This window comes from Somniosus microcephalus, chromosome 1 (assembly GCF_052327205.1).
Source record: "Somniosus microcephalus isolate GS21.2 chromosome 1, FLI_Smic_1.0, whole genome shotgun sequence".
Lineage (NCBI taxonomy): Eukaryota > Metazoa > Chordata > Chondrichthyes > Squaliformes > Somniosidae > Somniosus > Somniosus microcephalus.
This window is the reverse complement of record NC_140987.1, coordinates 100,410,095-100,437,706: the sequence shown is the minus strand read 5'-3', so window position 1 is coordinate 100,437,706 and position 27,612 is coordinate 100,410,095. Positions and strand designations below refer to the sequence as shown.

Below are 27,612 nucleotides of genomic sequence, written 5' to 3'. Positions count from 1 at the left end.
CTGCACTTACCTTGCGCGCCGGCCGTTGAGCTGTGGGCCCGCGTGGGATTCCGATCCTGGGCCTGCTCCAACTGCCGGCATGCAGTGCATGCGTATCCGAGGGGCGCAGTTAATTCGATGCATCCCCTGGGATCACGTGGGCCATGGAGAGCCAATCGGAGCAGGGAATGCTCCATTCAGAAGTGGAGACCCGAATTTCTGGGCCATTATACTATTAGCGTAAGTACTGGAAACTGTATGGCCTACCCACAGTGTCCTCCAAATCTTTGCAAACCTCCCGAAAACATCACAGACAGATTATGTAGCTCGGGCTAAGTAATGTTTATTCAGAAGTCAAATCTTCCAGAAGAACTCCGGTAGATTTGCAAATAAAAATAGAAATAGAGTGCTTAACTTTCACTGATACTTTTAAGGCTGTTGACTGAGGCCAAGAGAAGATTTTCTCGAAGCCTGAAAGTCTCTTTCTAGCAAGTGACAAGCGACCGGAAGCTTGAGGTCACCCTTCCCACTGTCCAGGGCCCCAAACACTCCTTCCAGATGAAACAGCAATTTACTTGTACTTCTTGCAATTTAGTATATTGTATTCGCTGCTCACGATGCAGTCTCCTCTACATTGGGGAGAACAAACGCAGATTGGGTGACCGCTTTGCACAACACCGCTGTTCAGTCCGTAAGGGTGACCCTGAGCTTCCGGTCGCCTGTCACTTTAATTCTTCGCTCCCACTCTGACCTCGGTCTCTTACACTGTTCCAATGCAGCTCAACGTAAGCTCGAGGAACAGCACCTCATTTTTCTATTAGGCACTTTACAGCCTTCCAGACTCAACATTGAGTTCAACAATTTCAGACCATAACTTCTGCCCCTATTTATTCAGGCAGCAGGTGTTGATGATTCTGTCATCCCCATTTGCAATATTTAACTGCTCCTGCCTTCCACCCTATCACAGACCGTCCCTTTTGTTCTTTCCTTCCCTCCCCCCTTTCCCTGCCTCTGCACCTGCTTAAAATCTGTTACATCTCTAACTTTTTCCAATTCTGGCGCAGGGTCACAGACCTGAAACGTTAACTGTTTCTCTCTCCACGGATGCTGCCTGGCCTGCTGAGTGTTTCCAGCATTTTCTGTTGTTATTTCAAATGCATAAGGGCTGCCACTAAATTATTGACTTCAAGGAGATATTTACTTGACAGGACAAACCAAACCTGTCTCAACAGGCAAGAGTCTCACTCATGTAACGCCAGCAGTGGGACAGCTCCGTTACAAATAACAGCTGACTCTCTGCAGCACTAGCAAACTCTCATAAATCATCGGAGGAAATAGTCAAAACATTTTTCCTGTCAGAGGAGCATCTACAAGCAATCCCTTTGAAGTGGACACCTACACTCTAGACAGGGTTTCTGTATTTCTTGCTTCTCCTGACAAACAAAGACATGTTGCTAATAGAAGCACAGTTTCAAACTTATTACACAATTTGACCAAATACAAATTCATAGAAAAATATAGAATTTCTTCTAAGAACATAAGAAATAGGATCAGGAGTAGGCCATACGGCCCCTCAAGCCTGCTCCGCCATTCAATAAGATCATGACTGATCATCGACCTCAACTCCACTTTCCCGCCCGATCTCCATGGCCCTTGATTCCCCTAGAGTCCAAAAATCTATCTATCTCAGCCTTGAATACACTCAAAGACTCAGCATGCACAGCCCTCTGGGGCAAAGAATTCCAAATATTCACAACCCTCGGAGTGAAGAAATTCCTCCTCATCTCAGTCTTAAATGGCCGACCCCTTATCCTGAGACTATGCCCCCTAGTTCTAGACACTCCAGCCAGGGGAAACAGCCTCTCAGCATCTACCCTGTCAATCCCCTTCAGAATCTTGTATGTTTCAATGAGATCACCTCTCATTCTTCTAAACTCCAGAGAGTATAGGCCCAATCTACACAATCTCTCATCATAGGACAGCCCTCTCATCCCAGGAATCAATCTAGTGAACCTTTGTTGCACCGCCTCCAAGGAAAGTATATCCTTCCTTAGATAAGGAGACCAAAACGGTGCACAGTACTCCAGGTGTGGTCTCACCAAGGCCCTGTACAATTGTAGCAAGACTTCCTTACTCTTATACTCCAAACCCCTTGCAATAAAGGCCAACATGCCATTTGCCTTCATTATTGCTTGCTCTACCTGCATGCTAGCTTTCTGTGTTTCTTGCATGAGGACACCCAAATCTCTCTCAACACTAACATTTGAAAGTTTCTCACCATTTAAAAAATATTCTGTTTTTCTATTCTTCCTACCAAAGTGAATAACCTCACATTTCCCTACATTATACTCCATCTGCCACCTTACTGCCACTTACACACTTAGTCTATCGATATCCCTTTGCACTCTCTTTGGGCTGGATTTTATGAATGGAGATGTGTTGGAGGCGGGACTGCTGCTTGCCTGGTTTCAGTCCCGCCTCCATCAGCCTCTGGCCAACCAGCGGGATCGTCCCCTGATTGACCTCGTTAAGCCCGCCCGGCAGGCTCAGCAGGCCAATTAGAGGGAAGTCAGTGACAGAGCACGTCAACGTATGACGTGTTATCTGTCAAGATATTTGAAAGAAGAAATGTCATTTAACAGCTCTGTGAAGCTGTCAAACACTGACATTCTGTGTAGTTTGATGAGTCCTTGTGTTCAGGACTCGTCAAACCTTTCTACTTTGCAAAAATCAGATGACTGTTGGATCAGAGGATGCAACAGCCAGTCTGTGATCTCTATAATGGAGATGTCAGGACTCCGGCTCCACAGCGGCTGAAGGCTGTAGGCAGAAAATGTTAACTTACCTTTGTTTCTAACACTTTACACTTAGCTCACATACTTACCACTCCACACTTGCACCCATCACTCACCTCTACATCACACTTTCAGACCTCTCCGACCCCCGCAGACCTCCTACTCAGCTCCTACACCCTGGCGGGGTTCCCCCAGGTCGGGAAGCCCGCACTTCGGAACGAAAAATGGGGATAATCCTATTTTCTGCCTGCTAACTACCTGTTAACAGGCAGTTAATAGGCTTTAATCCCTTCCCGCCTCCAAGGAGACAGGACCCGGGGCAGGGCGGCTTCCCGCCTTCTGGCAAGAGGGCACGGAGGCGGGTTGGGGGCGGGTTTGCCACCTGCCCCCAAATTCTGCAACTTTCCCAGCAGTTCCACCTCCATGGGGCTGAGAAAATCCAGCCCTTTATGTTCTCCTCACAGCTTACTGTCCCACCTAGCTTTGTATCATCAGCAAACTTGGATACATTACACTCGGCCCCTTCATCTAGGTGATGAATATAGATTGTAAATAACGGAGGCCCCAACACTGATCCTTGCAGCACCCCACTAGTTACAGCCTGCCAGCCTGAAAAAGATCTGTTTATCCCTACTCTGTTTTCTGTCCATTAACCAATCCTCTATCCATGCTACATTAGAATATAAGAAATAGGAGCAGTAGGCCATTCGGCCCCTCGAGCCTGCCCCGCCATTCAATAAGATCAAGGCTGATCTGATCTTGGCCTCAACATTCCCACCCGCTCCCCATAACCCTCAACTCCCCTGTAGCTCAAATATCTGTCTATCTCCGCCTTGAATATATTCAATGACTCCACCTCCACAGGTCTCTGGGGTAGAGAATTCCAAAGATTCACAACCCTCAAAGAACAAATTCCTTCTCATCTGTTTTAAATGGGCGACCCCTATCCTGAAACTGTGCCCAGTAGTTCTAGATTCCCCCATCCTCCCTGCATCTACCCTGTCAAGCCCCCTCAGAATCTTATATGTTTCAATAAGATCACCTCTCATTCTTCTAAACTCCAATGAGTATAGGCCCAAACTTCCTTCATAAAACAACCCTTTCATCTCAGGAATTAACCTAGTGAACCTTCTCTGAACTGCCTCCAATGCAAGTATATACCTCCTTAAATAAGGAGACCAAAGCTGCACACGGTACTCCAGGTGTGGTCCCACCAGCGCCCTGCAGAGTTTTAACAAGACTTCCCTACTTTTATACTCCATTCCCCTTGCAATAAAGTCCAACATTCCATTTGCCTTCCTAATTACTTGCTGTACCTGCATGATAACTTTTTGTGTTTCATGTACGAGGACCCCCAGATCCCTCTGTACCGCAGCATTATGTAGTCTCTCTCCATTTAAATAATCATTTGCTTTTCTTTTTTTCCTACCAAAGTGGATAACCTCACATTTTCCCACATTATACTCCATCTGCTAGATTTTTGCCCATTCACTTAACCTATCTATGTCCCTATGCAGGCTCTGTGTCCTCAACACAACTTGCTTTCCCACCTATCTTTGTATCATCAGCAAATTTGGCTACAGTACACACGGTCCCTTCATCCAAGTCATTAATATAGATTGTAAATAGTTGAGGCCCCAGCACTGTGGCACCCCACTAGTTACAGTTTGCCAACTGGAAAATTAACCATTTATCCCAGCTCTTTGTTTTCTGTTAGTTAGCCAATCCTCTATCCATGCTAATTTTTTTTTTTTTTTTTAAATTTTTAAAAAAAATTCGTTTATGGGATCTATGTTACCCCCAACCCCGTGAGCTCTTATCTTGTGCAGTAACCTTTTATGTGGCACCTTATCGAATGCCTTCTGGAAATCCAAATACACTACATCTACTGGTTTCCCTTTATCCACCCTGCTTGTTACATCCTCAAAGAACTCTAGTAAATTTGTCAAACACAATTTCCCTTTCATAAAACCATGTCGACTCTGCTTGATTGTATTATGATTTTCTAAATGTCCTGCTATTACTTCCTTAATAATGACAGATGTTAGGCTAACTGGCCTATAGTTTCCTGCTTTTTTCCTCCCTCCTTTCTTGAATAGGGGCATTACATTGGCGGTTTTCCAATCCGCTGGGACCTCGCCAGGGAATTTTGGTAGATTACAACCAACGCATCATCTATCTCCGCAGCCATTTCTTTTACGACACTAGGATGTAGGCCATCAGGTCCAGGGGACTTGTCAGACTTTAGTTCCATTAGTTTGCCTAGTACTTTTTCTCTAGTGATGGTCATGGTTTTAAGTTCCTCTCTCCCTATAGCCCCTTGATTATCAATTATTATTGGGATGCTTTTAGTGTCTTCTACCGTGAAGACCGATACAAAATATTTGTTCAAAGTCTCTGCCATTTCCCTGTTTCCCCATTATTAATTCCCCAGTCCCATTCTCTAAGGGACCAACGTTTGCTTTAGCTACTCTCTTCCCTTTTATATACTTGTAGAAGCTCTTACTCTCTGTTTTATATTTTTTGCTAGTTTACTTTCATAATCTATCTTCTCCCTCTATTTTTTTTGTGTCATCCTTTGCTGGTTTCTAAAATTTTCCCAATCCTCTAGCCTACCACTAATCTTCGCAACATTGTATGCCTTTTCTTTCAATTTGGTACCATCCTTAACTTCCTTAGTTAACCACGGATGGTTCATTCTTCTCGTAGTCTTTCTTTCTCACTGGAATAAACCTTTACTGAGAGTTATGAAATAGCTCCTTAAATGTCTGCCACTGCTTATCTACCATCTTACCCTTTAATCTATTTTCCCAGTCTACTTTAGCCAACTCTGTCTTCATACCTTTGTAATTGCCTTTATTTAAGTTTAGGACACTAGTTTCAGACCCAAGTTTCTCACGCTCAAACTGAATTTGAAATTCTATCATACTATAATCACTCTTCCCTAGAGGATCCTTTACTATGAGATCATTAATTAATCCTGTCTCATTACACATTACCAGATCCAAAATAGCCTTCTCCCTGGTTGGTTCCACAATGTATTGTTCTAAGAAACCATCCCAAATACATTCTATGAACTCGTCCTCAAGGCTACCCTTGCCAATTTCATTTGTCCAATCAATATGAAGATTAAAATCGCTCATGATTATCGCAGTACCTTTCTTACAAGCCCCTATTATTTCTTGATTTATATTCTGTCCTACAGTGTAGCTACTGTTAGGGGGCCTATAGACTACTCCCACTAGTGACTTCTTTCCCTTACTATTTCTTATCTCCACCCAAACTGATTCTACATCTTACAATAGCAAAATAAAGCAGATGCTGGAAATCCGAAATAACAACAGAAAACGCTGGAAAAGCTCAGCAGGCCAGGCAACGTCCGTAGAGAGAGAGAAACAGAGTTAACGTTTCAGGTCGAAGACCCTTCGTCAGACGAAGGGTCTTCACCCTGAAACGTTAACTCTGTTTCTCTCTCCACGGATGTTGCCTGGCCTGCTGAGTTTTTCCAGCGTTTTCTATGATTCTACATCTTGATCTTCTGAGCCAATATTATTTCTCACCACTACACTGATCTCATCCTTTGTTAACAGAGCTAACCCACCTCCTTTTCCTTTCTGCCTATCCTTCCAAAATGTCAAATACCCCTGAATATTCAGTTCCCAGCCTTGGTCACCTTGCAACCACGTCTCTTTAATGGCTGTCAGAGCATACCCATTTATTTCTATTTGTGCCGTCAACTCATCTATCTTGTTATGAATGCTGCGTGCATTCAGAGAAAGAGCTTTAAATTTTTTCTTTATACTGTACCATTTTTACCTACTCTGAACCTATTTGCTGGTGCACGCTTATGTTCATACGCTCTGTCTCCTCCTGTCACACTCTGGTTATCATTACCCCTATCGCTACCCTTCACTATTACCTTCTCCTTTCTCTTTGACGACTATATTGCCCCCAACCCCATGAGCCCTAATCTTGTGTAATAACCTTTTATGTGGCACCTTATTGAATGCCTTTTGGAAATCCAAATATACTACATCCACTGGTTCCCCTTTATCTACCCTGCTAGTTACATCCTCAAAAAACTCAATAAATTTGTCAAACACGCTCTCCCTTTCATAAAACCATGTTGACTCTGCCTAATCATGTTATGATTTTCTAAGTGCCCTGATGCCACTTCCTTAACAATGGATTCCAGCATTTTCCAGACGACTGATGTCAGGCCCGTTGTTCCCTGTTTTCTCCCTCCCTCCTTTCTTGAATAGCGGTGTTACATTTGCGACCTTACAATCCGCTGGGACCATTCTAGAATCTGGGGAAATTTGGAAGATCAAAACCAATGCATCCACTATCTCTGCAGCCACCTCTTTTAGCACCCTAGGATGTAGGCCGTCAGGTCCAGGGGATTTGTCGGCTTTTAGTCCCATAGTTTCTCAGTTGGATTCCCATTAGATTCTGAATTGAATCGTGGGATTCATCACAGAATGCAGCAAGAACAATCTCAAGACAGTGGTTTGCCAGTAAAGAGACACTACATCAGCTGCAATACAACAGCTGGAGCCAACATAATACCCAAGAATCCAACAAATATCATGACGTCATAAGGAATACTCCAGAATCCAATGCGTATCAGGGCAATATGAGGGACACTAAAACTGTTCTATATCTACCTCCCAACTAAATCTAACCCCTTCATCCAGTACATTCATGCTAGTAATTTAGGTATAATGCATGTGACCCTGTTTCACTCCCATCTCACAAGAGGTTCGGATTTGACCTGAAACTCAGACCACCACTGTACATACATGTGCATGGTGCACAACATAGGGCATACATATCAATGGACATGGAATGGCAGTCTCAAAACATAATGCGTGACAAGTACAACTTAGCCAAGAGTGAGCCAGAAACTCTTGTGGCTCATTCTCATTAGTCAGATAAGGGATGTAGCTCATCAATCAGATGAAAGTGAAATTACCAAGTAGCAGGAAAAAAAAAACTGGTGTACACTGATGGACATCTTACATTACCATCACATATTTGAACAAATTTGGTTGCAAAAAGAATTTCGTTGAGTTCAAACTTCTTTTCAGATTTATAAGGGCAAGAAGTTTTTCTTTTTTTTTTTTTAAAATGGCCCAAAACATATTGGCCCAGAAATTTGGGTCGGGGGCTTCCCGCGGGTGTAAGCCCCCGATCTGCACTTACCTTGCGCGCCGGCCGTTGAGCTGTGAGCCCCCGTGGAATTCCGATCCTGGGCCTGCTCCAGCTGCCGGCGCGCAGTGCTTGCATATCCCAGGGGCGCAGTTAGTTCGATGCGTCCCCTGGGATCACGTGGGCCATGGGAAGCCAATGATTCATTCGTAAGAAAAGTTATAAATACTACGGGCCCCAAAACAGCACTAAATCTTCAAATAAATTTTTAAAAAACCATCACATTTTTTAAATAAACTATAAATTACATGAAATAACTATTTTAAACAATAATTTAAATTTTGGACAAAAATAATGTTATTTTCTAACGGGGCTAAAAATAAACTTACCTTGCTTTAAAGTATTTAAAAATAATAAACCTGTGGAAAAAATGTTTTAATTTTAATTAATTCACCACTTACCTTGTAAAAAGCAGGCCTTACGCCTGCTTTTTACATGTCTAACTTCTGGAGACTTACAGGAAAACCTGTAAAAAAAAAAACCTGTAAAAAAAAAGTTCGATGCGCACGCGCAGCCTCTCCTGCGCACGCGTTCGACCTCTGAACCTCTTCGTTCAGGGGAACGGAAGTGCCTGTTTCCCGCGCATGCGCAGTGCATGCAGGAAACCGGCATTTCCATTGGGCCTACGGGTGAGTACCCCGTGCGTACTCACCCGTGGAGACCCGAATTTCTGGGCCATGAATATGTAAAGTAGCAGGTCTTGAAATTTTAACAGAATATCAGCTTCCTTACCTTACAGCACTTTTCAAATTATCCAGCTCCTCAAGTTGAACCAGGTCAGTTTTATTAATGATAATGAGGTCACCAAGGGCAATCTGCCTAAATACAATAAAACAGTAGATTAATCAAACCCCAAAAGCATCAGGAAACTAACATTCTATGAAATCCACTGATCTATATAGATTTCCAAGATTTTTCCCAGACAGATGTTATATTTGGAGGGGGAGGTGGAAGGAAAATAAGCTGCCATTATTAAATAAAATATTTTAAACATGGAGATAAATAGAAACAAAGGCCTAGAAATTCAGTATAGCCACGTTTGGGGCGCTACAGCCGGGCGGCCGCTAAAGTTTGCGCCCAGCACAACTTCGCGCCACCTTCGCCGATATTCAGTGGCATCGCCCCAAGATGTTGCTGCTGCGCTAAAGCAGGCGATGCACGACTATCATTAGGCGCTAAGCCGGCGATCCGGGGCGCTAACACCGAGGACGGGCGCAGCACAGGTGCGGCGAGTTGCTCAATGAAGGCAGACACGCTGGCGCCGGTCAGCTCTTAAAGGGGAAGTGTCGACTTGTTTGGCTGCCATGCCCTGCACACTGCAGCCCTGAAGCAAGGCCTGACCATTGCTGGTTCATCAGTTCTACGCCCTCATCCATGGGGAAGCCCGCTATTCTTCCAAAGCCGATTGCACGCTCTTGCTGCTTGTCCAGGGTCATGGGGAAGGAGATGTACTGACGTCTCCTTCTGAAAAGGGCATTGTTCACCTGGCGTATGCAGCAATGTACCGCGAACTGGGAGATGTTGGCAATGTCCCCAGTAGCGGATTGGCATGAGCCAGTGGCATCGAAGTTGAGAGACACCGTCACCTTCACTGCCACTGACAGAGACGTCTTGCTCCTCAGCTGTGGCTGCAGATCTCTGCGAAGCAGGTGGCAGATCTCAGTGACCACCTCCCTTCTGAATCGCATCCTCTGAACACACTGCTCCTCAGACATGTTCAGATATGAGAACTGCTGGCGGTATACCCTGGGTGGGTAAGGCCTCCTGTGCCGACGCCTGTTGGCCAATCTCCGTCTGGCCATGACTGGCACTCTCTCACGGCGTCTCTGATCCCTTTGAATGCAATGCAGAAAGCCAATGTCTCCACCCATTGCAGCCCCCATTATATGTGGCGACTCAAGGCTATGGCACTGAAAGTGAAATCCAAGTGCAAAGCTCTGGCCTGAAGCCACAAGTACCTGTGCAAGCGCGGAGTCAAAGCAGAAAGCTCTCTGCCTTTGTCTCTCTCCAAATATCCGTCTCTCACACAGAGGGATTGGCACAAAATGGCTGCCACTTATACTGCAGGAGGAGTCCCCTTTAAATAGCGCCCCCCCGCGGCGACTGGGAACCGTTCCCCTCTACCAGTCGCTGGGGGCGCCAGGCGCAAAGAAGGGCGGCGCCACTGAATTTCCGGTTCGGGGCGCACAAAGGGCGTTGCACGATGAAATGACGTCAGGATCTGCGCGCGCAGCTGAGCGCGCGCAAAGGCTTTGCGCCGCCGCTAAATCTTTACTGAAGTTGGGGAGAGGCGCAGATCGCGCTGCGCCCGGCCGCTAGCCGCCTAGCGCCCCACATCTCCTCCTCCTAAGGCGCTAGCGGCTGGCGCAAACAACTGAATTTCTAGGCCAAACACTCCGCAGGCAATCTTTTAACAAATTAAAATCAAAAATACTCCCAGCATACCATGGCTTCTTAAAACTGCTATACAATGGGTATAGCGGTCATCTTTTTAAGAATTTTGGTATAAGTCTCCAACAAGCTGATATTTAAACAAGTAAATAAAATACCTGGCTGCTTCATTAACCAGGCCTTCAGGTTTCTCTTCTGTCAGATGCTGTAGGAAACACAACGTAATTTATTAACTCAATATGCAAGACAGCACTGACTAGTTCTTCTGTGTTATAGGTGGTGTTATCGGTTATATTCAATAAAACTCAATTTTCTTTTCCACCAAAATCCATGCATCTTCAGTAAGTTTTCCTATAAAACTGAAGAATGACTCACCCTGGGCCACTTCATTTCCTTCCTGGTGCCTCGACTGAGGCCTGGAAGCAGGCTACCTAACCGCATTCTTAGCTGGGCAGCAGTGCAGGGAAATATGAGAAAGAATAAGGGAGGGGTGAGGAACTTATTCCACCACAGAATGCTAGGAAGCTGGTTCACACTCTCAAGTCTTCACATTCTGAATTTCTGAAATGCACAGCGGGTCAATCTGAAAAGAGAAAGATGGGTAAATGTTCTGGGCGAGATCCTTCATCATAACTTGGAAGGTCAGGGGAAGAGCCTCTGACCATGCCAATTCTGATAAAGGGTCACATCCAAAAACATTAACGCACCTTTCTCTTTCAGATGCTGACTAACCCGCTGTCTATTTCTACCATTTTATGTTTCTCCCCCACCCAGGATTCAGATTATCTCTTCTGTTGAGTTTCTGATTTCAGTCATCCAGTTACAAGGAGGCACAGGCAGAGGCCATATGCTTTCCCAAAGAGGGGTAATGAAAAAATAATTCGAGGTGAATCACCACAGGGTGCTTACAAACATTCTTAGCTACAACTTATACAGCTTGCATAGGCCTGGAACAATTCCTACCTACCCTTTTGTCCAGACTACCATAATAACATGACCCAATGTGAAATGGGGGAATAGAGAAAATATATAAGCTTACAAAAAAAGGTTATTCAATCCCCACTTGGAGGACTTTCAACACAATATGGAACATGAAACCAGTCTTCGCCCTTCTCATGATCCCCACTCAAGTAAAATTAATAGAAGAGTAAACACAAAGACAGACATGCTCCACTGCAGAGGAGGACCTATAATCCTCCGCACCTTGAGTTAACAATCTCAGCAGTGCCACTGTGTTAAGGTGCCAAATAGAGGCCAGCACTTTGGTAAAAAAACAGGAAGGTGTGCTCCTGGGGTCCACTTCCCTCATCTCTTAGCAGCAAATTTCAAAGTCATGTCCACAAATGTCTTGGAATATGTCTTAAAGAAAGACAAAGGGAGGGCAAGCGTTGGAAAAACACAATTCTTTCCTTCCCATTGAGAATAAAATTAGACACCTGTATAAAAGGAATACACAGTACAGAAGAGCGGAATTTGTAAGAATGCCAATCATAACTCACTTACAACTTCATCACTAATGTGTCAGCCATGGCTCAGTTGGTGGGCTGGAAGAACCACGCTCACACAGGTGCACTGTGCAGTCTAGGTCAGTGGCGAGAATTTTACTGACTAGGAGCTGATGGGACAGATAGTTCTTTTTTACCCGATAGTCACAGAACGACGATGAACAAGCCGCCTCGGATTTAAAACATTTCTTTTGCAAATAAAATAACAGCAACAGACGTACCAAAAATTGTGATGCAGCACCCATGTCAAGGGTGCTGTACACCAGCAGTATTATTGCAGGGTGAAGATATTTAGTTTGACAACTAAACAAAAACCTTTCATGATGGAGGATACAACAAAGATAGCAAAATGTGTAGAATCAGGTTACCTATTTTGTTTTTAAGTCACCTAACCTAACCAGAAAAGAAGAAAATCGCAAATTGATTACATTAGTCTTAACATTTTTTTAATGAATTCTTGCTGATAAGATCAGCAAACTATAATGACAGAAACTTTCCCCAGCCATTTGACCCTTGAATATAACCTCATTGACTTTCTATTATGTAGCAATTCAAGTGGTAATTCAATTCATGCCCTTTTCCACGGTAAATAATCAAAAGCAACTTGTGCAATATCAATACAGAAAATAAAAAAACACCTTTCCCTGACCTTTTTATAATTCCCTGTTCATTAATTCCTTTCAATTGAATGTTGCCAAGTTTTTTAAAGCCAAATCACAAAGAACTGTGGCTCTGGCCTAAATGTCAGGCCCTTGGAGTCAAAAGCTGCCATTTGCGCTTGTCCAATCATTTGTCCATGATTAGGAAATTAATATTTTAGATCGCTAGGTGACAATCCCATTACCGTGATAGGCCCTGATTTCAATTACCACTTCAGTTTCAATTTAACTGGCTGACCACACAGCAGCTCTCCCAGCTTCAGTTGTGATGGGTCCAGGCCGTGAAGCATGACACATTCCAATTGCTGCCTATTACCGATGTGTCATCACTTGTTGTGACATCAAAACTACTTAAACGGTAGGTAACTGGCAGAGGTCAAGCATCAAGAGTTAGAGGTCAAGCATCAGGAGTTACAGAAGTGGACACGTTGCCAAATTTTCATCCCCAAATGAGAAGAAAACAAAAGCTCAGATATTTCAAGCCATAATTGAAAATGCAGCAGCTTTCTGTAAATCTGTCAATGTGTCATTTTTTCAACCTGGCTTATGCATTGTATGAAATAACTTCATCTGGTCTACATGTGTATTTAACAATTGCTTTTCAAATAAATAAAGGAACTGTCAATGTGCCTTTGAAAGAATTTCTTCAATAAAAAGACCGTGACTGTATCGTTACCAAACAAAACAAGCCTGCATAGCCTTTTAGTAGAATCAGGTAACTAGGAAATACCTACATGCACAACGCAACATTTAACCAGGAGCCCAATAAGACAAGTTTCTAATGAACGGTAACTGAAACTTGCACAGTAACAAATAAGCATTTAGTCAGATATTTTCATTTCTTTCTGCTCCCCACCCAACTCTTACCTTTCTCAATGCATTCACTCTTGCAAGGACGACTCCACAAGCACTGGCAGCTCTACTTTGCCAACTGGCCATTCTTCATGCTCTCATCACTTGCTGCCCATACACATTCACTTCCCGGATAGCAATCAGAAATGGGAATCATGGCTTATTTTCCCTCCACCTACCTGCCTGCCACGAGATCAGCAAACAGGCCATGCAGGAAACTTTTTTATTTTATTTTTTTTTTTTTAAATTCGCTCCTGCGTTGCAGGCATTGCTGGCAAGGCCAGCATTTATTGCCCATCCCTAATTGCCCTCGAGAAGGTGGTGGTGAGCCGCCTTCTTGAACCGCTACAGTCCATGAGGCGAAGGTACTCCCGCAGTGCTGTTAGGAAGGGAGTTTGAGGATTTTGACCCAGCGACGATGAAGGAATGGCGGTATACTTCCAAGTCAGGATGGTGTGTGACTTGGAGGGGAACTTGCAGGTGATGGAGTTCTCATGCGTCTGCTGCCCTTGTCCTAGGTGGTAGAGGTTGTGGGTTTGGGAGGTGCTGCCAAAGAAGCCTTGGTGAGTTGCTGCAGTGCATCGTGTAGATGGTACACACTGCAGCCACGGTACACCGGTGGTGGAGGGAGTGAATGTTGAAGGTGGTATATGGGGTGCCAATCAAGCAGGCTGCTTTGTCCTGGATGGTGTCGAGCTTCTTGAGTGTTGTTGGAGCTGCACTCATCCAGGCAAGTGGAGAGGATTCCATCACACTCCTTACTTGTGCCTTGTAGATGGTGGAAAGGCTTTAGGGAGTCAGGAGGCGAGACACTCACTGCAGAATACCTAACCTCTGACCTGCTCCTGTAGCCACAGTATTCATGCAGGAAACTGATGAGGGGCTTATAGATAATGAATAGAGAATGCAGCAGGGAGAGTGTCATGGGCGGGGGAGAAATAAAAAGAATGGGTGGGGGGGGGGGGGGGGGGGGAAGAGAGAGAGTCGGGGAGGGGGGGGGGGGGGAAGGGAACGAGGGGAAGTGGGGAATGAGAGGAAAGGCAAACTTCAGCAGCAGGGGTATTAAGCCAGGGGAAATACCCCAGTGGAGAGAGGGGGAACTGCAGCAAGAACAGTGAAAGGACAGACAGTTTTACAAACCTGCTCTGATAGTCCGTGAGAACAGGCTTAGCTGCATAATTTATCCACAGCAGACATCTGCAGAGTAATGTGCACTTGCAAAGAACAATATAGGAACATAGGAATTGATAGACGAAAAACGACCAAGGTCCACCTAATTTGCCTTCTACCATCCTGGTAGTTATGCGATACAACTTGACTGTGTTTTATAATATTTTATAAAAGGGAGTCCAAGTTTCCAAGACAAAGTTTTGCATTCCCTTCATTGAAACACCTTGGATTAGAGCTCCCAGCATGTGGTGCAGCACGACACCCGGTCAGACAAACCAGGGGACGTGGTCAGGGCATCAGGCTGGGGACCTATCTCACCACTTGGACACAAAAGATCAGTGCACGCAGTCATGGCGGATTTCTCAGGGACAGTACCGATGGCCCTATTCCACATTCAGTGAGAGACTGTGGGGCTAATCGCTGAGCTACATAACACCACAGTAACTCCAGGCTAGGTACGAGTGCAGAACCAGGAGTCCAATGGAGGAGGGGAAGCTAGCCAACAGGAATGCAAGATCTGGACAAGCCATGGGAAGCTTATTTCAGGTTGGGCGTTGCCCACTATGGGATATATTATGACATAATTAAAAATGTTCAAGTTCAAGGAAAGAATTGCAGTACCAAAAAAGACTCCAATCTCATCTTTATCAAGATGCCCACCAGAGAATTTTGGGGAGGCAGAATTGCTGCAGAGCCACCCAGTGGCCAGAGCATGCAACTGCAGGCAGACTCAAACCCAGCATTTTAACAGGAAATTACACAGCGTGACAAAGGGGTAACATGCTAAGCAGGAAAAGCCTATTAGGCCACCATGCCCAGGCATCACAGGCAACTACAAATATAATGGGTGTAGGGTTTCAGTTTAGACTGAAATTCCATAACTAAGGTAAACAGGTCGTACCAATTTTCATATATTTCTGTTTAAAAAAAGGCACAAAAGGCAAGGATTTTGTTCTCACCAATGTTTTCCACTGACCTCCTCTGTGGAAGACATGGACTCTTTGTTGGGATATATTTGCACAAGCACCAACGAGCATAATTCATGTGTGAGCCAAACTAGGGGAGGCATCATCAGCTGAATATGATCCTGACGTGCATACAGACACACACACGCACATCAGGGTGTCACTGGATAGTGATCATGAATGCGAACCACAGACGATTCTCCACTCCAGAAGTTTAGGAACAAGAGTTCCGGAGTGCAAGGATGTGGTGACTGAAGACTCTGCTAATGATGATGGAGCAACAGGGGCCTAAAGAATAGACCAGAGTCGGAAAAGCAGAGGGTATGCGCCGAGGACAAAAACCTGAAGAAAAGCTGTAGCCATGCCTGCAAGAATTTGCATATGGATATTTACATTTAAAGCCAAAGTCCTGATGGATGGGAGCCAAAGCAGTTTTGAATGAGTTGGGAGTTTATGTATAGTGGAGCCAGGAAGCCAGCAGGGAGCACGTTGGAGAAGTAAAGCCTTGAGATGAAGAAGATATGCATGAGGGTTTCATAGAAACACAGAAGATAGGAGCAGGAGTAGGTCATTCGGCCCCTCGAGCCTGCTCCGCCATTTAATGAGATCATGGCTGATGATCCAAATTCAGTACCCTGTCCCTGCTTTCTCCCCATATCCCTTGATCCCTTTAGCCTTAAGAAATATATCTAACTCCTTCTTCAATATATTTAATAAGTTGGCCTCGTTGGCCTCAACTGCCTTCTGTGGTAGAGAATTCCACAGGTTCACCACTCTCTGGGTGAAGAAATTCCTCCTCATCTCAGTCCTAAATGGCTTACCCCTTATCCTGTGACCCCTGGTTCTGGACTCTCCCGCCATCAGTTTCAGTGCCAATGGGAGTGAGATAGTGACACAGGTGGGCCATGTTATAGATGTGTAAGTATGTGATATTGGCAGCACATCGCAGGTGGAGTTTAAAGCTCAACTTGGGGTCTGAAGTCACGCTCCAAGTTCAGCTTGAATAAGCAGCCAGAAAGGGTAGCGGAACTAGCACACAATGTGCATAGTTTCTGATGGCCTTGTTTCCCCAAAGAGACCAATTGTAGTATCGCAACCACTACTCTGGCTGTGATCAGCTAACCCAGCACAGACTGGCGATCAAACATCAGACCTTCCTGGTCTCTATGGCTCAATTACTCACCGGATAAGTTCACCATCAGGGAGCACCTGTTTGTTGCGAGCTGTAAACTGGATTTTACCATAGGCATCATCATAACAATATTTTGGAAGCGTTAAGTTGCACACTTGTAAGTCTGCAATCTTCGGAAAAAAACATGATGGTTGGGAGCAAGACAGATAAACATTTCTGAATTTCCCATGACCCGGAAAGTTCAACCAATTTAAAAAAAAAGTATTACCTGCATTCCATACTTCGCATCAACAACAGAAATAATACCTGTAGGAAGGAAACAAATACAGTATTTTGAATTCTTTTCATGCCAGTATCTGATGGTGTATTTATATAATGGGAAATGCATTTCATTTCAAAACAGAAAAGTTTTTTTTTTTTTTTTTTTTGCACAGGAACATTTTACTTGTATAATCTCTGAATCTCTTTTGAGTAATGCTATTTTCTGATCCCCATACATCCCATATGAGGAAAAAGAACAATATTTGCTGTTGCAATACATTCAACAAAGTGCTTTGTAATAACCAGAAATGTAACCATAAAGCAGAGTTGATTTAAATCTCAGAGCATTAATCTCAGCCATTTCCCTTGGCACAGTAGTAGCACTCTCAGCCTCGAGTCAGGAGGTTGTGGGTTCAAGCCCCACTCCAGAGACTTGAGCACATAGTCTCAGGTGACACTTCACTGCACTAGGGACAGGGTCACTGGCAAGGCTTGGAAGCGAAGCAGAGCCAGGCCTGGTTAGTACCTGGAGGGGTGACCATCAGGGAAGACCAGGTGCAGAAGGTCACGGAAGGAGCCCCGAGGAGGGGCGGTTGGTGAGGTGGTCACGGAAGGAGCCCCGGGAGGGGCGGCTGGTGAGCAGGCCCGGGCGTTGGGCTGAAGATTGTCGGACAGGAGGAATGGTGGAAATGGAATGGCGGCACGCACAGACGCAGCGGCTTTGCTTCTCCCAGGACGGTGCTATTTACGTTTAATGTTAATGTTATTTGTACTGGACTCATGGAAGCTTGCAAGATCACATTTCGTTGTTCATGTACTTGTGCATTGTACAATGACAATAAAGTTGAATTATTATTATTACTGAGTGTGTGCTGCACTGTGGGAAGTGCCATCTTCCGGATGAGACGTTAAACCAAGGTCCTTTCAAGTGGAGGTAAAAGATTCCATTCTACTATTCGAAGAAGAGCAGGAATGTCCTCCTGGTGGCCTGCCCAACATTTATCCCTCAACCAACACCACAAACAGATTATATGCTCATTTATCTCACTGCTGTTTGCATACCAAATACAACTACCAATTTGTGCACAATGGTGTGTGACTTGGAGGTGATGGCATTCCCATGTACCGGCTAACCTTGTCCTTCTAGGTGTTGGAGGTCGTGGGTTTGAGGAGCTGATGAAGTCTTTGCAAGTTGCTGCAGTACATCCTGTAGATAGTACACACTGCAGCCACGGTATGTCGGTAGTGGATGTTGAAGGCGATGGATAGGCTGCTGATCAAGCGGGCTGCTCTGTCCTGGATGCTGTCGAGCTTCTTGAGTGCTGTCACACTTGCACCCATCCAGGCAAATGGAGAATATTCCATCGCCCTCCTGACTTGTGCCTTGTCGGTGGTGTGAATGGATAAGCCACATTAGAGAGACTTTGGGGAGTCAGGAGGTGACCCACTCACAGCAGATTACCTAGGCTTTCGGAGCTATCAGACCACACATCTTTGCCATCCAATATCTGCACTGCTTTTAGATGCCTCAACACAAAAAGCAAGATGAAGCCCACCCAGCAAACACCTTCCATCCTTGTGCATCTCAGTCCATTATCAATTCCACATCCATCTGCTAGTCCCAAGGTATAATCAACTACGATATAATAATTTGCACACTCAACGGAGACCTGCTCATCAGAGTGCTGATTAATAACCTCAGATCAACCTTCATCATCCAGTCACAAGGCCTTTTTGGTATCTACTCAATCTGCCAGATTTTAACTTTGCTTTTCCCTCATATTGGCTCAACCAGCTGTTGTTTGCAGTCATTCTACCCAGTGGTTTGCCAAAGGCTTAAAAAAATTCACAACAGCATGTATGTATCCCATGGAACAAACTGGCTGAACATGTGCACACAATAAGCTAGAATATTATAAAGGAGGCAATTTTAACCCCCATAAACAGGTGGGTTTGGGTCGGGTGAAAAGTTAACATTTTGACAATTTCAAATCTGACTTGAACACGCCTCGAACCTGCCCACTTTCGGTTTTACGGAGGCGGGACGGGGGTGTGGGAGCAGACAACCAATCTGCTCTCAGGAGGCAGGTTGGTCGGTAACAGCTTTTAAAGAGCCTGCGTGCCTCCATTTTTAGAAACTTTTTATTTTTAAACTAACTCATTTCACTGCTCTGCTCCACCTTACTGATGGCATTATGATATTGCTTGAGGTTCTTGAACACCCAAAGCCTCGGTCATTCTCAGTAGCTGTAAATTCTCTTTTCCTCATTTGCTGCTTCTCTTGGCAATGTTTTTTGCAGTGTCAGTTACTTTCTGCTGGTTATTGCCCCTACAATCTCCTCTTCCACAGTCAAACCTTGCTCAACAGCAATACACAATGGGGCAGAAATTCCTCCCCAAACACGTGAGTACGGAAGGGGTACTCACACGTCTGGCCGGAGGAAATGCCGGTTTTCAGCATGCACAGCGCATGCGCTGAAAACCGGCATTTCCTCTCCTCTAACCCAAGAGGTGAAGAGGCTAGCGCGTGCGCTGTAGGGGGCAGCGCGTGAGTCTTGGATTTCCTCTGTTTTGGGGGATTTGCGCATGTGTAAAGGCCTCCGGTCTTTACGCTTGTAAAAAGCACACGTAAGTATTTATTTTTTACAGGTAAGTGGTGTTTTAGTGTAATTTAGAATTTTTTTTTTTTTTTTTCCACAGGTTTATTATTTTAAAGAATCTACAATAAGGTAAGTTTAGTTTTAGACCCTTTTTTATTAAAAATTTATTTTTTTCAAAAAAAAAAATTAAATTATTTTTTTTAAAACTTATTTATACTTAATTTAATGATTGGGATGTTTTTTAAATTTTTATTTAAAGTTTAAATAGTGTTTTGGGCCCCCGTAGTTTTCATGAGTTTGACAGTTTTTACACTCAATCTCATGAATGAACCTTCCCCTCCCCTGATTGGTTGCACAGTGCTCACCTGATCCCAACCGGCACATCGCACTAACTACGCCACTGGATCAGGTAAGCACAGCGCGCAGACAGCTGAACCGGGCCTGTGACAGGAAATGAAAGCTGGCCCGGGCTTCAGATGCCAGCGCGCAGGGCGAGTGCAGATCGGGGGCTTGCACGCGCGGCAAGCCCCCGACACCAAGTTCTGGGCCAATATGACTGATGGAAGTGAGTTTCTGCTCAACAAGACCTTTTAGGACGTAACTAATTTACCGAGTAACGCTGATAAGCCCAACTTTTCTCCTTTTCCACAGTTGATGATCATCTGATTCTCTACCTGACACTGGCTGCCAAAGGCTGTTAACCTGGCAGTTAAAAATCCCAAATGCATATATGGTTAGCCCCGGGCTTTGAAGTGCTTAGCTGGCTTGTGCTCCACTGTGCGGCATTGGTCCTGGTCAACAGGTTTGCAATCATTTTTGATTTGGTGAATCTTCATTCTTTTCTGGTTTAAAAAATCTCTGCCACAAATATACAAGAAACCATATGGGGTATGATTTCTTCTGTACATTACGTACAACAAAAATGTAAACCTGTTTATAGAAAATGTGATGATGATTTCGCCCTGATTTTTCCACATTGAGCTACTCCAGAGTTCCAAACTCATTGTCCATTTTTATTGCAAGATCCAAATTTGTGCAGCAATGGTGACTCGAATTCTCCTTGCAATTTTGAAGTCACTGATGTCTTGCATCACTTTGGTCTTCAGCAGTAATTGACAAGAGTTTTCTCACAGGACCAGATGTTGAGGGCAGGTGCTGCTCTGCATGCCCCAAGTGCCAGCCTTCCTGGCAATCAATGAGAAAGTCAACCAAATTTAAACACCTTACACCAGCAGTTTGCATCATCAAATAAGCACCAACCAGTACTGGAGGTTTTGACCCGAACCTCACTACCGGCCTCTCCAGGTGATGGGTCGATGGTATGTGGCCTCAAATAATGTCACTACCAGAATTAGCTGCAGAGTACTGAAACATACTATTCATTATTCTACAAGTAAATATTTTTTTTTAAGTTAGTAAGCCAAAATCAGTGATAATGCGAAGAGCTTTAGAAATGTTTTTTTTTAACATCTTAGAAGTTTAATGATGACTAACAGAATGGCAATCAAAAGAAGAATCCTTATGGAATGGGCTCACTGAACTAACACAGGGGCTTAACTATTAAGTTATCGAGGCATTTTTGCAGCCTTCACTACTCAGGATAAAACTTACAGTATTTCAGTTTTATTTACAATAAACGAGTATAGAAATCAAGTAAAACCCTACCATCAAGGTAAACGTCACTGCCTAATTCTGCATCAACCCAAAACATGGTGGAAACGGCACCTGTAGGAAGAAGGAGGAATTAAGCTACAACAGAAAATTATGACTTTTCCCCCAATTATAAAAGTGCAGTTGCATTGTAACAAAATGTTTCTACATTAGGTCAATGATTTTTTTTTTCATCTCCGGTCTCATTTTGAACATTATTATTTTTTGCTATTTTGGTTCACATGACTCAGCCAATGCAGCTCTAGAGGCACACAAGAGTGGCACTATTTATGCGACCCTTTCATTTTCTATTTTTCTCCCACAGATAAATACCTCATCTCTTTACACATTAGGGATAATTTTACAAGGCACATTACAGCCTTCTGGGCTCAACATTGAGTTCAACAAGTTCAGACTATAACCTCGGCCCCTATTTTTCCACATGGCAGCTGTTGATGATTCTGCCATCCCCATTTCCAACATTTAATCACTCCTGCCTTCCACCCTATCACAGACCGTTCCTTTTGTTCTTTCTTCCCCTCCCCCCCCTTTCCCTGCCTCTGCACCCGCTTAAAACCTGTTACATCTCTAACTTTTTCCAGTCCTGACGAAGGGTCACAGACCTGAAACGTTAACTCTGTTTCTCTCTCCATGGATGCTGCCTCGCCTGCTGAGTGTTTCCAGCATTTTCTGTTATTTCAGATTTCCAGCATCCGCAGTCATTTGCTATTGCGTTTTATCATTTTACAAGGCTCTGCTGCCAGTGCAGAGGCTTTGATCGACTCAAGTACAGGTTGGAAATAGGGACACTAACAGAAAAGCCCAGACTCTCTGACCCCTGCTTGCATTTGCGAGGCTCCACAATGGCAGGAAAGCCTGTAAAATTATGAGTCAACTGTTCAAGTTTCCAATATTGAAATCCTCTGCACTGACAGCAGAGCCTTGTGAAATGATCCCTAATGTGTAAAGAGATGAGGTATTTATCTCTGGGAGAAAGAGAAAATTAAAGAGGCACATCAATAAATAGGTATCAGTGCTTTATCCATAAATAAACCATCAAATGATGTAACATGCATAATTAACAAGCTGGAGGGATAAGTGAATTGTGCAGTCCCCACCTAACTTGCTAGGTGGTTTATTTTTATATAAATCATAGAGTCCTATTATTTATCTTGCATGTCCCATATCTTGACTAATTCTTTAAGTTAACTTTCAAAACTTGTGACAACGCACTTTTCGGAATTTACCGTGGCAGGGCGTCATTAAATTGCAGGTACCCGGAGAGTGGCACACACAATTAACAGGCACAAGCTACACTGCTAGCACCGACATTGCAGTCTACTGATGAAAAAGGAGCTGTGTGCATGTGGGGAAGCAAGTTCTGTTCACCAGACAGTTAAATTTTAGTGTTGGCAAAACATGGACTGTAGCAAAAGTTCTCGGTCAACACTAAAGCATTGAAAAGTTAAGTGTGAAGAGTTCCATGGGTCACCTGGGCAATTTCTTAAAAACATGGTTTGGTACCAAGTTGAAATTAAACTGCACCTGGTGCAATGAGTAATATAAGATTATCCCGGAGCTTCAATGCCTCAACGAGGTTTCAGATCGCCTGCCGACTTCGAAGTCGGACAACCAGTTTCACACGGATATACATCTGAGACCACTTTATAATCAATGCTAAGGTTAAGTGAATAAGTGTACAATGCTTTTCACTGGGTTATCTTGCAACACTTGAATTTTTCTGTTTCACCCAGAGAACAATGATTTTTGTGCTTGTGTCATAGGAACATAAGAACATAAGAAATAGGAGCAGGAGTAGGCCATTTGGCTCTTCGACACAGACGAGTCTTGTAAGCGAGTCCATACAAGCCAAAGTATGACCATAGAACATACAAAATCTAGTAACATGATACAGTCTAGGGTCAAAAACAGGCCACCCTTGTTACTGTAATTTGTTCACTGGAAGTGACTCAAGTCCTCTCACATTCTCTTAGCCTCTGAATAACAAAAACCAAAGAATCAGGTTTTGCTGAAGCAAGAAATGAAGTAGTAACAAAAGAGTAACATAGCAGCTTTCACAAACATTTAATTTGCACCTCCTTGTAATACTACTGAACTTGAACCACCATCCATAACTCAAAAAAATTGTACCTGAGGTTTAGTCTACACTCCCAGAGCCGTCACTGCCATCTTCACACTGGGAGATAGTTGCTGAATATATTTCTCCGCCTGGGCATGGGGCTGTCAATTAACCCCCACCTCCAGAGATCCTCCAAGAAGCTTGTTATTGGAGTTTGGGGCAGGCAATTAGGTAAAGGTGTAATGACACTTGGCTGGCTTTTGTACAGAACAAAGCCAACTCTGCCAGCCCAGACATTAGGAATGACAATATATAACCTCTAGGTCTGCATCACTCTGCCATTTGCTTTAAGTGATTGATTGAATAAACTATTAGACAGAATTCTATCCATCACAAATGAACCATTCATTATTTTAATTTTTTTTTTTTTTTTAAACTGATTTTTCCCTGAATTCAACTGACAATTACCCATATGTAAAAAATGACAAACCAAAGAATTGTATATATCCTCCACACAGTTTAACAAATGTTTCATGAACACTTTAGAATATTCTATCCCTACATACAGCTCACATACAATTTTTCACCTCTACAGTTTCGACTGACACAGCTGCTCGATGCTACAGCTGACAGGATCTCTTTGACATTAGACGCTATCCTAACTCTTAACCCCCACAGGATGGATGCTCCATCTAGCAACCCAGTTGAGAACTAATGAAACTGATCAGCATTTCATTTAACAGACTTCAAAATGTCAGCCACCTTAGGGGCGGGAACACAGCAGTCAAATGGAGCACCCGAACTCTAACAAAATGTTCACTAGATAAAAATGGGAATTCCAACTAAATTCTGGAGATGGGCAACATTTCTGAACATTTTATACAGTCTTCAGCCATAAAATACTCAGCATTAGCAATTTCATTAAATGTTCATTTTTGATAGTTGTCTTTAAACTCATGGCGTTTCATACTGGCCTGCTTGCTTCTATTTGAGATATCTAACTTTCATGTCAGTATTGAAACTGGTTAAGCAGTTTCTACGATTAAGAAAAATTATGTTTGTACCAGTGTTGTTTCCTCACATGAAACCGCTGTACTATACTCCAAAGGATTCAAGGACAACGCACAGTTGCAAAAAAAATTTGGCATTTTTTCCCCCAACTAAAATGAGTAAATGGTACAATAAATAAAAACTAAAAGAATCAAGAGTGAACAATATAAAATGTTTTTGATTATAAAATTAAATGGACTATATGCAGACCAAAGGAATTACACAGCTTTTTTTAAAAAGTTGACATTAGGAATCATAATTTTCTGACATGTCCTGAGGTGACAGCTGTTGGTAAAGAGCAGACGATAAATGAAAAGTATTTTTATTTTTCGAAGAATAATGACATGTCCGGCTGACAGAATGAAATACTTGTGGGAAATAAAACAATGATAACTGAACTCATTTTGTTAATGTCCAAACCTTTCTACCTGAACTGACAAGACACTGACCTGGCACGTCATTCCCTGTCGACAACGAAAGATCTGTCAGTTCTTTACAATGCTTGCTCATCCGAGATAGAACACAGCTCAAAGGCTCTAATGACTGCCTGATCTGTATTGATTTTTTTCCAAAAGCTTAATAGTTTTCCTATTTTGTGAAATAGGATTTGCAAGCTATGGGATCCAAATCAATGTGCTTTATTTTAAGGGAACTTACCATAGCATGACAATTACTCACTGAATCTTCACTTGCCAGGTTCTAGGTGAGGAATAACCAAGGTGGCAATAAAATCTCAAAATATATTTCTTATTTAAAATTAACTCAGACCTTTGTTTTACTAGAATAAAGTTCCCCCCCCCTCAACAAAAAAAAAGCGTGAAAAATAATTTCCTCCAGTGATTTCATAGATTTCTAGATGAGGCTCACCTAATTTTTATTCCCTCTCCCATCTCCCAGAGTAAAAGGTGCAAGTTTCAAGTTTGTAACCATTACAAGCTATTACTGAGGCAGGTGGCATTGTGGGTTGGAGCACTAATATAAAGCAAGATTGAGAACCTGAAAGTTTGATTCTCTCTGTTCCTAATTAGAACTATGCCAAATAGGGAGTGCCCATTAGGAACTGCAGATTGGAGCGCAATACTGATCGTGGCTTCCAGACCATGGCCACTCCAGTGTCTCAGGGCTGGACCGATACATAAGAAGTAGAAGCAGGAGTAGGCCGTACGGCCCCTTGGGCCTGCTCCGCCATTCAATAGGATCATGGCTGATCCGAACCTAGACTCACGTCCACTTCCCTGCCCTCTCCCCGTAACCCCTTATTCCCTTATCAGCTAGGAAACTGTATCTCCGTTTTAAATTTATTTAATTTCGCAGCTTCCACAACTCTCTGAGGTAGCAAATTCCATCGATTTACTACCCTGAGTGAAGAAGTTTCTCCTCATCTCAGTTTTGAAAGGGCAGCCCCTTATTCTAAGATTATGCCCCCTAGTTCTAGTCTCACCCATCAGTGGAAACATCCTCACCGCATCCACCCGATCAAGCCCCCTCACAATCTTATATGTTTTGATAAGATCGCCTCTCATTCTTCTGAATTCCAATGAGTAGAGGCCCAACCTACTCAATCTTTCCGCATAAGTCAACCCCCTCATCTTCGGAATCAACCAAGTGAACCTTCTCTGAACTGCCTCGAGTGCAAGTATATCTTTTCTTAAATATGGAAACCAAAACTGTAAGCAGTATTCCAGGTGTGGCCTCACCAGTACCTTGTATAACTGCAGCAAGACTTCCCTGTTTTTATACTCCATCCCCCTTGCAATAAAAGCCAAGATTCCATTGGCCTTCCTGATCACCTGCTGTACCTGCATAGTAACCTTCTGTGTTTCATGCACCAGGACCCCCAGATCCCTTTGTACTGTAACACTTTGCAGTTGCTCTCCATTTAGATAATAACTTGCTCTTTGATTTTCTCTGCCAAAGTGCATAACCTCACACTTTCCAACATTATATTCCATCTGCCAAATTTTTGCCCACTCACCCAGCCTGTATGTCCTTTTGCAGGTTTTTTATGTCCTCCTCACTCACTGCTTTCCCTCCTATCTTTGTATCGTCAGCAAACTTGGATACGTTGCACTCGGTCCCTTCCTCCAAATTGTTAACATAGATTGTAAAGAGTTGGGGTCCCAGCACCGACCCCTGCGGAACACCACCAGTTACTGATTGCCAACCCGAGAATGAACCATTTATCCCAACTCTCTGTTTTCTGTTAGATAGCCAATCTTCCACCCATGCCAGTATATTGCCCCCAATCCCGTGATTTTTTATCTTGTGCAGTAATCTTGTGTGGCACCTTGTCAAATGCCTTTTGGAAGTCCAAATACACCACATCCACTGGTTCCCCTTTATCCACCCCGTTTGTTACGTCCTCAAAGAATTCGAGCAAATTTGTCAAACATGACTTCCCCTTCGTAAAACCATGCTGACTCTGTCCGATTAAATTATGCTTATCCAAATGTCCTGTTACTGCTTCCTTAATAATGGACTCCAACATTTTACCAACCACAGATGTTAGGCTAACTGGTCTATAGTTTCCAGCCTTTTGTCTGCCTCCCTTTATAAATAAGGGCGTTACATTAGCAGTTTTCCAATCTGCTGGGACCTTTCCTGAATCCAGGGAGTTTTGGAAAATTACCACCAATGCATCCACAATCCCTACCGCTACTTCGCTCAAGACCCTAGGATGTAAGCCAGGGGATTTATCCGCCTTTAGTCCCATTATCTTACCGAGTACCACCTCCTTAGTGATTTTAATCGTGTTTAGCTCCTCCCCCCCCATAGCCCCCGGTTTGTCCAGTGTTGGGATATTTTTAGCGTCCTCTACTGTAAATACTGATACAAAATATTTGTTCAGCGTTTCTGCCATCTCCATGCTCCCCACCACTAATTTCCCGGTCTCGTCCTCTAAGGGACCAACATTCACTTTAGCCACCCTTTTTCTTTTTATATAACTGTAGAAACTCTTGCTATCTGTTTTTATATTTTTTGCTAGCTTACTTTCATAATCCAGCTTCCCTTTCTTAATTAATCTTTTAGTTATTCTTTGCTGGCTTTTAAATGCTTCCCAATCTGCTATCCTCCCACTAGATTTGGCTACTTTATGTGCCCTTGTTTTCAGTCGGATACTATCCTTTATTACTTTACTTAGCCACGGATGGCTGTCTTTTCTTTTACGCCCCTTTTTCCTCACTGGAATATATTTTTCTTGAAAGTTGTGAAATATCTCCTTGAATGTACACCACTGCTCATGTACCGTCTTACACTTTAATCTATTTTCCCAGTCCACTTTAGTCACCTCTGCTCTCATACCTTCATAGA

The 27,612-nt window shown here is 43.5% G+C and overlaps 1 protein-coding gene across 2 annotated transcripts in view; it reads right to left on the bottom strand.

Moving 5' to 3' along the window:
- The window catches only part of zng1a (Zn regulated GTPase metalloprotein activator 1A), a 104,520-nt gene that overhangs the window by 38,514 nt on the left and 38,394 nt on the right, over positions 1-27,612 (bottom strand). For both annotated transcript variants that reach the window (XM_085984365.1, XM_085984370.1), the window contains exons 6-9: positions 21,186-21,245; positions 16,928-16,965; positions 10,535-10,581; positions 8,718-8,804 (exon numbers count right to left, since the gene is read on the bottom strand). In XM_085984365.1, the coding sequence (XP_085840491.1) occupies positions 8,718-8,804; positions 10,535-10,581; positions 16,928-16,965; positions 21,186-21,245 (232 nt within the window). The remainder of the gene's footprint in view (positions 1-8,717; positions 8,805-10,534; positions 10,582-16,927; positions 16,966-21,185; positions 21,246-27,612) is intronic.